The sequence below is a fragment of the Blennius ocellaris genome (assembly GCF_963422515.1).
Source record: "Blennius ocellaris genome assembly, chromosome: 11".
NCBI classification, from domain to species: domain Eukaryota; kingdom Metazoa; phylum Chordata; class Actinopteri; order Blenniiformes; family Blenniidae; genus Blennius; species Blennius ocellaris.
The window spans coordinates 23,004,982-23,018,547 of NC_137660.1; the positions used below are offsets into that span (position 1 = coordinate 23,004,982).

The following is a 13,566-nucleotide window of genomic DNA, read 5'->3' on the forward strand; positions in this document are numbered from 1 at the left end:
TTCTAGAGTATGAATAGGCCTTTAGACTCCTGTAAGTTATAGCCCCTCTGTATGTGAGGATGATGATTGGATCAAAGCATCACATGCACCATGTTACTTCTGTATTTCAATTAAGGGTTCAACTCCAGGGGATGTTGATTCTGATCATCCACATTTTAATGGGCCAATGGTTTGTTTGAATGCCTCAGAAAAAAAACATCTTTTACTACACTCCAAGAAAGAAAGAAAGAAAGAAATACAGTTTTTACAGAGCAGCAGTATAATCTTTATTTTTTCAGCATAAGCAATATCATATTTTATGATACCACAGAGTGAAACACTGAGTGTGATTTACTCAGCGGCGTCCTTGCCCTGTAAAAGACAGATAGAAATTCTGAGTAAGTTTGCTGAAATTAGGCTTCAGGACAGTTAGTTTGGATGGATCAATTCCATCATATATATGTGTATGTGTGTGTGTGTATATATATATATATATATATATATATATATATATATATATATATGTATATGTATATATGCATGTATTTCATACATATATGATATATATATGCATATAGTTGATGCATATGCTCCAAGATATTGTGAATATTCATACCTTGCCAGAGTCACGGCTCTTGGCTCTGAGCTTGTTGACTTGGGACTCAGCGATATCAGCACGCTCCTCAGCTTCCTCAAGCTCATGCTGGACCTTCCTGCACTTGGACAGGTGAACATTGGCCTGTTCCTCCTGAAATATGAGAAAGAGAATTTATGTTGGTCGTCACAAAAATCTGCAGGTTTTGTAGATGAATAAATACACAAATACACTTTCTTACCGCTTCCTCAGCCTGCCTCTTGTAGGCCTTGACCTTCAGCTGCAGCTTGTCAACCAGGTCCTGCAGTCTGCTGACATTCTTCTTGTCCTCCTCAGTCTGTAGTAGAACACATGCATGCATGATTAAAAGCCTTGATAATGACTTTAATTACAAAGTGATTAGCACTTTGAATGCTTGTGTTACCATACCTGATAGGTGAGCTCCTTCACTCTCCTCTCATACTTGCGGACACCCTTGACAGCATCAGCACCTCGTCTCTGCTCAGCCTCAACCTCGGTCTCCAGCTCACGAACCTGAAGCAAAAAGCGAAAATGATTGAAAATCTGTTTGTATATTTACTGGTCCAGAAATCTTTTCCCTAACCTACCCTTGATTCAAGTTTCTGGAGCTGCTTCTTGCCACCCTTCATGGCCAGGTTCTCAGCCTCATCCAGGCGGTGCTGCAGGTCCTTGACTGCAACCTCCAGGTTCTTCTTCATCCTCTCCAGGTGAGCGCTGGTGTCCTGCTCCTTCTTCAGCTCCTCCGCCATCATAGCAGCCTAGATGACATCATGAATTCAGCTTAAAACAGCAAGAATAAGACTGTATTATTTGGAAGAATATTGCTAAGCAAGAGGAAATAAGCTGTACATCAGTGATGGCCTTCTTGGCCTTCTCCTCTGCATTCCTGGCTTCCTGGACAGCGTCATCCACTTCACTCTGGACCTGAACCAGGTCTGTCTCAAGCTTCTTCTTGGTGTTCAGAAGACTTGTGTTCTGAAATATGGAATGATAGTGTGAGATCACAATATGTCTTATAAAGTTAGTCATTATTTGTCATTATATGTACTGAGGAGACATTTTAAAATCCAGAGAAAATCCTCACCTGAGAGTGCAGAAGTCCAACACGCTCACTGGCATCAACCAGCTCCTGCTCAGCAATCTTGCGGCTCCTCTCAGTCTGTTCCAGACCAGCTCTGAGTTCCTCAATCTCAGCCTGCATAAGACCATTCCTGCGATCAACCATGGCGGCCTGCTCCTTCAGGTCATCCTGGGCCCTGACAGCATCATCTAGGTGCAGCTGAGCATCCTGGAGAACAAACGTGGAAAAAGATTAAACAAATACTGGAATGGTGGTGTACTTGCCATATTGATCTCAATAGGTCCATGACTTAAAGTACCTTCAGCTGTGTCTGAACGTTCCTCAGCTGTTTCTGGGACTCAGCAGCCTGGCGGTTGGCGTGGCTTAGCTGAATCTCCATCTCATTCAGGTCACCCTCCATCTTCTTCTTGATCCTCAGGGCATCATTCCTGCTCCTGACCTCAGAGTCCAGAGTGCTCTGCATGGAGTCAATCACCCTCTGGCTGTTCCTCTTAATCTGCTCCATCTCTTCATCCTTCTCTGCCAGCTTCCTGTCCACCTCACCCTTGATCTGGTTGAGTTCCAGCTGAACACGCAGGATCTTTGACTCCTCATGCTCCAAGCTTCCCTAATGTTATCCAAAAAATAAATAGATACTTATTTTAGATTAGTTTGTGACGTGAATTTTCCAATTTCCAAAAGCATCCTCCAAAAACAAAATGTACCTCAGCCTCCTCAAGAGCTGTCTGGATCTCAGACTTCTCAGTCTCCACCTGCTTCTTAGACTTCTCCAGCTCATGGATGCTCTTACCAGTCTCACCAATCTGTTCAGTCAGATCAGAGATCTCCTCTGCATAGAGATTTATGTGATCAGGATCATTACATTTTAACACATGAAGTATGAATACTCTGATGACTGCATGCAGGCGCTCAAAAAAACCCAAGTCTTTGGGAACTCACGCTGCAGATTCTTGTTTTCACGCTTCATGGTCTCCAGCTGATCAAGGGCCTCCTCATAGGAGTTCTTCATCTTGAACAGCTCAGTGCCAAGAGAACGAGCCTCCTTCTGGGCTCCCTCAAGCTCAGCCTGGCCCTCCTCAAACTTCTGCTTCCACTCTGCCAGCACCTAAATATGAAACCATTCACACAGGTGAGTGATGCATCCACACAGAGAGAAGTAATTTAAAATCCTGGCGGGAGTTGAAGCTGAAAGACATTACTTTGTCGAAGTTCCTCTGTTTCTTGTCCAGATTGGCAGCCAGTCCGTTGGCTCTCTCCACATCAATCATGAGGTCCTCCACCTCACTCTGGAGCCTCTGCTTGGTCTTCTCAAGAGAAGCACACTTGGAGTTCACAGCCTCAATCTGTTCCTCAGCCTCCTGCAGACGCTGGGCCAACTTTTTCCTTTCAAATACAAATTAATCACACAGTCAATACTAAGGAGTATATACACTTGCTGCAATGAAAGATTGTTGAGAACAGTGAAATGAGTTGCTTCAAAGGAAGTGAAGATTTCATTAATTTGTTTGAACATCACTCACTTGGCCTCCTCAAGCTCTTCTGTACGCTGGATGGCATCAGTTTCATATTTTGTTCTCCACTGAGCCACCTCGCTGTTGGCCTTGGACATGCCGCGCTGCAGCTCAGCCTTGGCCTCCTGTTCCTCCTCAAACTGTTCCCTCAGCAGGTCGCAGTCATGGCGGGCAGACTGAAGTCCGTGAGCAAGAGCGTTCTTGGCCTGAAGTGAGTCACACAAAAAGACGTTCAGACATCAATATCTCCCCAAGATTAATAGTCATGCACATTGTAGTCAGATGTTTCTTACCTTAACCTCCTCCTCAATCTGTCTCTTCAGCTCCTCAATTTGCTGTGTGAAGGCCTGTTTGCCTCTGGTCAGCTGAGACACCAGAGCCTCCTTCTCCTCCATCTGACGGCTGAATTCACCTTTTGTGAAGATGGGGATAGAATATCAGTATATATTAATTTGTGCCAGTCATACACTGGACATCTTGTGTGTCTCATACATACCATTCTCTGTCAGGAGACGCGCCTTCTGTGCACCTAAGTCATTCACCTGACGCATGTTCTCATCATTCTTGGACTTCAGTTCGCTAAGTTGGTCCTCAAGGGTACGGCACATCTTTTCCAGATTTCCCTAGTGTGGAGAATCAATTTCAGGTCATTTACCTCAGTGATCCATTCATATTATTGGCTGTCTTTACTTTAAAATTCAGCGATTAGAGTAAAACTATATGCTTTAGGTACCTTTGCTTTGGCCACGGCCTCCATGTTGCTGGAGAGGTCATCAATCTCCATCTTGTACTCGCTCTTCTCCTTCTCCAGCTTCTGCTTGACGCGCTGCAGGTTATCAATCTGCTCTCCCAGCTCAGCAACGCTGTCGGCCTGCTTCTTACGAAGAGCAGCGGCGGTGGCTTCATGCTGCAGAGTAGACTCCTCCAGGTCACGACGGAGCTTCTGGAACTCGGCTTCACGCTTCTTGTTCATCTCAATCTGAGCAGCAGTGGCACCACCGGCCTCCTCCAGCCTCTCGCTGATCTCCTCAAGTTCCCTGGACAGGTCAGCCCTCTGCTTCTCAACCTTGGCACGAGCAGCACGCTCAGCCTCGATCTCTTCCTCCAGTTCCTCAATACGGGCCTGTTTGGTGTGGTTGAAGGGTCAGTCATTAAAAATGAAGTCGCAAACTACGGTAGACATACAAACTAATGTTTGATGTTGCATCAGTCACCTGAAGCTCCTTGATCTTCTTCTGAAGCTGGGCACCCATGGACTGCTCATCCTCAATCTTGCTGAGAAGCTGACTGACTTCGAAGTCCTTCCTGTAAACATCATCAATTGCATAGTAAGAGTTCATCATGGCTTCGAATGTGTGTAAACACAATGTAGGTTTTTAAATAGATGAGAAAACTATGGTTAATTACTTCTTGATCTTCTCATCAGACTGCTGCTTGTCATTCTCAAGATCCATGATGGATTCCTGAGCCAGTTTGAGGTCACCCTCCAGCTTTCTCTTGGCTCTCTCAAGGTCCATGCGGAGCTTCTTCTCTTGCTCCAGGGAGCCCTCAAGCTGTGCATAGATGCAAGTTTATTATCGTCACGTCCAACACTTTTGGTCACTTTTGGTGAGTGTCTTTTTTTTTAAGAAGAAACAACTTACATCATCAACTTGCTGCTCGAGCTTGGTCTTAGCCTTGGTCAGAGTGTTGACTTTGTCCTCCTCAGCCTGCAGGTCATCAAGAGTCTGCTGATGGGCCTCCTGAAGAGCTTTCTTCTCCTTGGTCAGCTTGGCAAGGCTCTCATCCTGAGAGGCCATCTCCTCCGTCAGGTTCTTCACCTGTATTCACAATAAAAGATATTATTTTATGGCTGCACAATTCTTACATTTGATATGTTCTGCAGAATAGATCCTAGTTTAAAAACCTTGTTCTCAGTGGCGTGTTTCTCCTTCTCCACTTTGGCCAAGGTGAGCTCCAGATCATCAATATCCTTCTTGAGCTCAGAGCACTCATCTTCCAGCTTTCTCTTCTTGGCAGTAAGCTCAGAATTGATTTCCTCTTCATCCTCCAGCCTCTCAGTGGTCTCCTTGAGTTTGGCCTCCAGCTGAATCTTGCTCTTGATCAGACCCTCGCATCTCTCCTCAGCATCTGACAGATTCTCTGTTTCCTATTTCACATAGAAAGAAAAGGTATTAGCAACTCAACATTTTTTGGAAGCGGCAATAAAATAAGGATTTCATGTTTTCTTCTTACAGATGCGACTTGCAGCTGCAGGTCATTCTTCTCCTGCAAAAGAGACACCATCTTCTCCTCCAGCTCCTTCTTCTTGGCCAAAGCGGTTGTCAAGTCGCTCTGCATCTTCTCGTAGTTCTCCTTCATCTGCTGCAGCTCCTTCTCAGTTTCAGCACTCTTCAGCAGAGGCTTGATCTTGTAGTACACCTTCATCCATGGCCAGTGTTTGACATTCATGAATGAGCGGACGTTGTACTGGATGGTGTAGATGGCCTCCCTGTAGATAAGATGTGTATATTAGAGACAAGTTACCCGTCAGGCTTCTTCATATGTCTATTCACAATGTGTTGTTTCCAACTCACCTCCTCGCTGTCATCTTGACAAACTCCTTCCTCATGAGGTATGCACGGCAGAGAGCCTGAGTCATGGTGACCAAGGCTGCAAGTTTTTCATCTCTCATCTCCTCAAGGGTACCCAGCAGACCAGCCTTGAAGAACACCTGAACAAAATAAAGTGTAAAGATCTCTGAATGTCTGCACGACACTTGAACTCAGAAACTAAACCAATAAATAAGCAAGGATAAACAGAATATACATATATTTCATTTTTAACTTTCTATCAGCGAAGCCTCTTCATGGATGAATATGTCAAATTTGTATTTTTTGTATCATGGGCATATCTTGGTACTGTTGAAAGAAAGTTTTTTTTTGGAGGGAGGTGTGAACAGAATTGCACTAGGAATAGTTTAATACATTTCTTAATAGTTTTATAAATTATTACCTTTGTGTGTCCAAATCTGTACTGGTCATGATCAACATCAATGGAGCCCAGCAGCTTCTCAGCAGCCTTCTTGTTATCAATGAACTGACCCTCAGGGATGACACTGGCATTCAACACCTTGTATCTGTTTGAAAAGAGTTAAAGTCCTGGATGAGCATGGTTTTAGAGTTTTAATTGAAAGGAGTGTTCCAAAATATTGTAACTGGTACCTCTGTTTGAAGTCACCGTAGAGGATTCTGCTGGGGAAACCCTTTCTGCAGATTCTGATACCCTCCAGCACACCATTACACCTGAGCTGGTGGATGACCAGGAAGTTCTCCATCAGACCTGCAGAGTGAATATTTACCATTTATGATTGTACATACACTTCATCAAGGTTTGAACCCTAATTCTAATCAGCATGAGCTTATAAACTGAGTATGACAATCATGTACCTGGAGTCTTGGACTCGTTGGGAATCAAGCAACGCACAAAGTGAGGATGAGTGCTTCTCAAGTTGGTCATCAGCTTGCCCAAGTTCTCCTGTGGGTACAAAGTGATGACTTTGTATCAATAGAAGCAACAAATGTGAAGTTGAGTATTGAATAACATTTCACGTATTACTGAAACCTTACTCTGAACTGTGAAGACACAGTCTGCATAGAGCCACCCTTCTTCTTGCCACCCTTCTTGGCACCACCGCTCTCTGTTCAAAAGAAGGGATTGAGTTAGAAAGATGAGAATAGATAATCATGTTTGCAATGGGTTACACGATTGTTGAACATACCCTCAACAACGGGGGGATACAAGAGAGGCAGCAGTTTCACTGAGGACTTCTGGTACAGCTGAATAACGGACTCGTTCAGTGGGTCCTTGTTCTTGTCCAGCCAGCCAGAGATGTTGTAATCCACGGTTCCAGCATAGTGGACCAGAGAGAAGTGAGCCTCAACCTTGCCCTTTGCTGGCTTGGGCTTCTCAAATGCCTTTGTCTTGCCAAGATGCTGGTCATACAGCTTGTTCTTGAAGGACACATCAGTGGCCTTGGGGAACATGCACTCCTCTTCAAGGATGGAGAAGATGCCCATGGGCTTGATAATGCAAGAAAAAAGATGCATTGTGAATGGACATTGTTTTTCCCCCAAACAATTATATATTATAAATAGTGTAAATTGATGTATACCTTCTCAATCAGCTCAATGCAGGCAGCCAAGTCCATACCGAAGTCGATGAACTCCCAGATAATACCCTCCTTCTTATACTCCTCTTGCTCCAGGACGAACATGTGGTGGTTGAAGAACTGTTGCAGTTTCTCATTGGTGAAGTTGATGCACAGCTGCTCCATGCTGTTGTACTGAAAATAACACACACCAGTATAATCACTCAAATGCATAAAGGAAAATATACTGGCAAAAGCTTTTTCATGATGTATGATTTAAACTTACATCAAAGATCTCAAAGCCGGCAATATCCAGCACACCAATGAAGTAGTTCCTCTGCTGCTTGGTGTCCAACATCTGGTTGATACGGATGACCATCCACAAGAACATCCTCTCATAGATAGACTTGGCCAGGGCAGGCACAGAGTTCAGCACCTAAAGATTGAAAAGAAAATAAGTGTTTATCAGTAAAAATCTGGTTACTGGATTTTTATGTTTTCTCTAAATCTGTATCACATTGCTTTGCAGGAAATGGGATTAGTTCAGCTTACCTGAGGTACTGTCTGTCCTTTGGTGACATACTCATTTCCGACCTTCACTCTGGGATAGCACAAAGCCTTCAGCATATCAGCAGAGTTCAGACCCAGCAGGTAAGCAACCTTGTCAGCATCTGAGAAAAAAACAAACTGTGATTCAAAGCTTGATTACTGTTGTTTGAGGGTTTTGTAACATACATATTTCACAAGTACTTACCCTCTGTGCCATCAGGCTCAGCCTGTTCCTCACGCTGCTTCTGCTTGAACTTCATGTTGCCATGGTGAAGCACAGCACCAGTCATCTTAAAGATGCTCATTTTCTCCTCATTAGTGAAGCCCAGGATGTCAATGGCATTCTGTTCAGAAGTAATATATTTACCTTCCAAAATGCAGTTTGATGATAGCAACATCAAAAAACATATCTAACACATAATACAGTGAATATTAAGTTTATTACTCACATCTGTGGCCTCAAGCTCAACTTTGTCATCAATGCTAGCCACAGTGATCTGACCCATGCTGCACATGGGGAAGTCATAGGGGTTGGTGGAGATCAGTGACATCTCTAAAGGTCAAAAAGTAGATTTTATTTAGTCAGTTCATCAATTTGTGTGAAATGTTTGATTCATGATATGAAAACTCTATAAATCTCATCACCGATCAGCTCGGGCTTGTGGTTGGTCATCATCTGGTAGAAGATGTGGTAGCCTCTCTCATCGGGCAGCTGGAAGGTGACTCTGGACTTCTCCAGCAGATCTGCAAAATGAGGTTAATACATCACAGGTTGCTCAACTTTCATAGACATTAATGTGGCCTCACAATGATAAATGTTCACTTACAGGTCTCAATATCAGCACTAGCCAGTTTGCCAGTTGTGCCGAAATGGATTCTGATGAATTTACCCTATTTGGGTTGAAGAAAATGTCAAATGTTACTCCATATTGGAAACCTATACAATGAGCGCTTCAAGGAAGAAATCACTTAATACTTACGAAACGGGAAGAGTTGTCATTCCTCACAGTTTTGGCATTACCATAAGCCTCCAGCAGAGGGTTGGCAGCAATAATCTGGTCCTCCAGAGAACCCTATAATTTAAGTTCATGACAGATGTCAGAAAAAGCCTTTTCTCCTTGAGATACATTTCAGAAAGCGAAAGCTTTTGGCAACCGACCTGAATTTTGCTGGACACTCCCTCTCCCTTCTTCTTGTCACCACCAACTGAGATTGTGGCGAAGTACTGGATGACACGCTTGGTGTTCACAGTCTTTCCGGCACCTGATTCTCCACTAAGTATAGAGTCAGACTTTTAGTGCAAATCTGACCATCACGAAAAACTCAGAACAAAATACGACAAGTGATATGCTTACGTGATCAAGACAGACTGGTTCTCCCTATCTGTTAAAATGAAGAACAAATATATTCACATTTTTTTTCTCATCTGCAATATCTACCTTCCATTTTGATGAATTCCTTGTGATGTAAAAAAACCCAACATACCAGTTAACATGAACTGATAAGCGTTATCAGAGACGGAGAAGATGTGGGGTGGAGCCTCCATACGCTTCTTGCCTCTGTAGGCAGATACAACCTCAGAGTCGTACACTGGGAGCCACTTGTAGGGGTTCACAGTCGCACAGAACAAGCCAGAGTAGGTCTGAAAGTAATCACGCAGAGAAAAAAAGTGAATGCCTGTTCTTTATGTCCTGTGGGCAAATAAGTTATAACGATTGACTTTAACTGGGATCTTACATAGATCATCCATGCTGCGTAACGCTCTTTGAGATTGTACAGCACAGAGGCTTCGTTGAGGTGGGTCATCATGGCCATGTCCTCAATTTTGTCGTACTTGGGAGGATTCATGGGAGAGACGTCTTCTTCTTTGACTGTCCTCTCCTGCAACAGGACATCACTCACAATTACAACTGATCACATTTTATCCATACCTGAGTCTGATAAATGATACCAACCTCCTTAGTGTCCAGGACTGTGACAGTGACTTTGCCACCTTCCTTCTTGGTGATGGTTCCCTTCAGGTACAGCTCCTTCACATCAGCCACATAGCAGGCGCTCTTGGCATCGAAGGGCCTGTTCTGAGCCTCAATTCTTTCCTTCTCAGGCTTACGGAGGTAAATGGCAGCCTTGCCATAAAAGGCCATCTCCGCGTCCGTACTCATGGTGGCGGTTTATGTCTGTGTGACAAGGCAATCAACTAAGAAGCGTCTTGGCAACCCAAACACTTTGTTCATGGCATTAACATGGTCTATGGGAGGTGTGTCACAAGCCAGATTGCAGATGTGCACGATAATTTCTGTCTCACATCGTAGAAAGTTTTGAAAGTTTTCTTTTTTAAACATTTCAATCTAGCATGAAGGTATTTAGTGATAATCTTTTTTTTTTGTTGTTGTCTTTTTCCAAAGCAATATTTAAAAGTACATACCTGGCTCTTTCCTTTAGTGAAAAGAATGTTGATTTCCACAATCCTGTTAAAAACAGTAGTGAACACTTCAATTGTGGACTGATTTTTACCTGATGAATTTCTTAATATATTCAAATCACAATGAATACAATAAATTCATTTTATCGTAAATACAACCTCACAGTGCCATTGTAATGTATTTATTTCTATCACAAGTCTCTGCTGGGTCCTTTAAAAATGAGGACTACATCTAAATAGTATGAAGAGTAATGATGTAAAGGCTCACCACAAGCAGGAACTTCACTGTCTTCCACCACACACTGATGCATCTGCCGGACCCCCTTATATATCATCTGTCCTGCTTAGCAAGCAAAGGCTAAAGCAGGCATGCCAAATATGCCAAATATGGAAGGGATGACCGTTGAGTCTGGTTCCATTTGAAATGCTTTTTGTGCACTACATCCATGGTCATTTCTATCTGAAGTAGCTTTTCAGTTTTTCATAATTACTTTTGCATTCATAGAGTTGGAGTACTATTCTCATGAATACAGACAAACATTAAAAAGATGACTTCAGCAGCAGGGGTTTGTGCATTATCACTCTCATATTAGGTCATAAACACCTTTCAAAAGCGTGTAATGGTACCTTGTGGGATATTTTTATCTTCCCGGTTATAGTTTGGAATTCGATTAAGGTTGCTGTGAGATTAATCAGTCAAGGCCAAAGTAACATTGAAAATAAAAACACTTTGGGATATTTTAGTAAACTTTTAACTCTGCTGATGGGAATATTTATTCACAAATACCCTGAAACACACTGTTTGAAACATTTCAGATGAAAAACTCAACTAACAATATACTCTTTGTTGTTTATTACATTTTAAATGTGATGGACTGACAAAAGAGCTTGAAGCAAACATGAAGGCTTCTTTTCTTTTCTTGCAATGGAACTGTATGCATTTATTTCGATGCATCATTTTTGTATTGTTAGAGGATTCATAGGGTGCTTATACTATACTATATTATACTATACTATACTATACTATGCCAGTGCATAGAAAAAGATACGTCATTCCTCCAGCACTTTTTAAAACGGCTTTGAAGAAATGATTTTGAAAGACGAAGCGAGGCATGCAAATAATTAAATCAGCCAAGGTAACAAACAAACCTTCGCAAGAGAGTAGTCTTGTACATATAACATTTATATGGTGCTTTTTGGTAAGAATTGACCCAATTTTGAAAAATGTGATAAACATTATCATCCTATATGGACGTTTAATGGTATTTTCAAAACTGTAACAAAATACAAAAAGGTTTTTATTAGAACAATCTGTGGCGTGTGTGGTAAAGTATAACAAAAGTAGTAGTGAATCAGAAAATAAAATTCCAAACAAAAAAGACTGTTTTGAAAAAGTATTCTTTGAAATAATAGAGTGCTGCAATTATGAGGGATGTCTGCACTGCTGTATGAAATGTCTCCATCAGGCCTACAGGGGGGGCACATATGCTCCCCCAGATCAGCATCACTGAGTGGTTCTGTCTTTTATGAGTTTTATCTCTTCTTTAATTCTTTGGATACCTTGGACTGTTCTATACACTGACTCTGCATTTTGTGCACTTGTGGATCTATCTATTTATTAGCTCTCTCTCTCTCACACACACACACACACACACACACACACACTTTATATGAGGACTCTAGATAGGTATTTAGGATATTTACGATGAGTTTTATGATGTTTTGATGCTTTTATGTTGTTTTGAAGGTTTTATGGGAGGCTAGATGACAGATAGATAGATAGATAGATAGATAGATAGATAATGTGTGCATAAATGTAGAAATATGTATTAATTGTTTGCCAGATGAATTGTACTTTGTCTTGTGCACTCATATGAAATGATAATACAAATGTGAATTTGCATCGTTAATGTGTATTTTTGTGAGTTGATTCCGATCAGGTGTCTGCAAATTACCTAAATAGATGTGTTTATTTACTCTTCTGTAGTTATAGTTCAACAAGCATCATCTGTTTATAAGTGATACTGTCATTCAGGAAAACATTATGAGGGAAAAAGTAGGATTTTATTAAATAAACTGATCATTAAAGTTGGCCGATTACTGTGATTCATGTCAAACAAGTTAATCTTGTGAATCTATACTATACTATGCTATACTATACTATACTATACTATACGTAAAACAGTCTTTCTTTTCCTGCTGAGCTCACATAACAGTTGGTGTCCTGCAGCTATCGAATTACATCAGCTCGGTGTAATGCAATAGGTGTGTTAGGAGTCTGAACATCAGATGCCATGTTTAGAGTGGGGGGTTTCTCAATGAACAATCAATATTAGCTGGCAGGCAGAGAAAATTTGGAAGAAAAATTACCCGTACAAAGACAAAATTATTTGTGTTTGTGCATTTCTTTACAACATGTGCATTTAGACTATACGGAATATTAGCCCGTCTGTTGAAGTTTCCTGAAGTGTTCACTAAATTAAGTGTGAATATTCTGGGTTTTTTTTTCTCTATTAAATCCACAGCAGACGATGAATCAAAAGTACTCTTATGTCCTGAATGGAAAAAAGGTGGAAAAATCTCAAACATAAAACAAATAGGTAAATTGGCTGAAAAAGCTATAACCACTGGAGAAAATGAAAATGGAAATTATTGCATAACCACTCAAATCACTTAAAACACTTGCTAAAACATTCTTTAACCGAAATCTCTGAAAAACAATTGCTTTCAAATAACCAAAATAGCTCATCTTATTAAAAATGGCTGAAACAGCTTCAATAACTAAAATAGCCTTATGGTACAAGAAAAGACCAAAACTGATAGAAAAGGTAAAAGCAGCTTTAATGCCTGAAGACAACTTACAAGAGGCTTTCAGTGCATGACTGTGTTTAGCCCCCCCCCCCCCCCCTCCCCCCCCTTTTTTTCTTCTTGTTGCTTTTACCCCGGAGCTCCTTGGTTTGCCTCTGAGGGGGGGTAGGACAGAGTCCTCTTCTCGTCTCTCGTCAAAACTTAACAGTAAAGCCAAATATGTTGGACACACCCACTGTCCCCAACATACAAAAGCAGGGGCCTTTGATAAGAATCCCTTTTGGTATCAGGATGGGAACCAGAGTGTGGGAACCATTGTCCTCACTCACCAAACTGCCTTGATGTTGTCTCACATACAGGCATCATCTTGATTAAGATTTTGAATGTCATCTGGAGAATGATTTCCTGATACCAAATGTTCTTTCTATTAATCCAAACACAGATCTTTAACACGAAGAATCCAGGAGAGAC

The 13,566-nt window shown here is 41.7% G+C and overlaps 1 protein-coding gene across 8 annotated transcripts; it reads right to left on the reverse strand.

Annotated features, from left to right (window-relative positions):
- Nucleotides 1–330: 330 nt before the first annotated feature.
- Nucleotides 331–10,027, reverse strand: LOC308136799 (myosin heavy chain, fast skeletal muscle-like; the record flags this gene model as incomplete). 8 transcript variants are annotated; one of them, XM_080505293.1, is made up of 39 exons in its annotated part: nucleotides 331–351; nucleotides 596–727; nucleotides 816–911; nucleotides 1,004–1,108; nucleotides 1,183–1,353; nucleotides 1,445–1,570; nucleotides 1,680–1,883; nucleotides 1,975–2,283; nucleotides 2,381–2,505; nucleotides 2,616–2,781; nucleotides 2,876–3,059; nucleotides 3,197–3,393; nucleotides 3,481–3,599; nucleotides 3,684–3,810; nucleotides 3,921–4,310; nucleotides 4,402–4,492; nucleotides 4,595–4,740; nucleotides 4,831–5,007; nucleotides 5,094–5,336; nucleotides 5,423–5,678; nucleotides 5,764–5,900; nucleotides 6,182–6,305; nucleotides 6,391–6,508; nucleotides 6,616–6,703; nucleotides 6,796–6,866; nucleotides 6,948–7,248; nucleotides 7,341–7,511; nucleotides 7,603–7,752; nucleotides 7,869–7,987; nucleotides 8,071–8,209; nucleotides 8,315–8,418; nucleotides 8,511–8,609; nucleotides 8,693–8,756; nucleotides 8,846–8,938; nucleotides 9,043–9,139; nucleotides 9,221–9,248; nucleotides 9,351–9,507; nucleotides 9,603–9,746; nucleotides 9,821–10,027. In XM_080505293.1, the coding sequence occupies 39 exons, from the start codon at nucleotides 10,025–10,027 to the stop codon at nucleotides 331–333; spliced, it is 5,796 nt and encodes a 1,931-aa protein (XP_080361419.1). The 8 variants fall into 8 exon arrangements, with proteins under 8 accessions (XP_080361419.1, XP_080361416.1, XP_080361415.1 ...); XM_080505290.1 differs by having other exon boundaries at nucleotides 9,025–9,139; XM_080505289.1 differs by having other exon boundaries at nucleotides 9,025–9,139; nucleotides 9,797–10,027.
- Nucleotides 10,028–13,566: the final 3,539 nt, after the last annotated feature.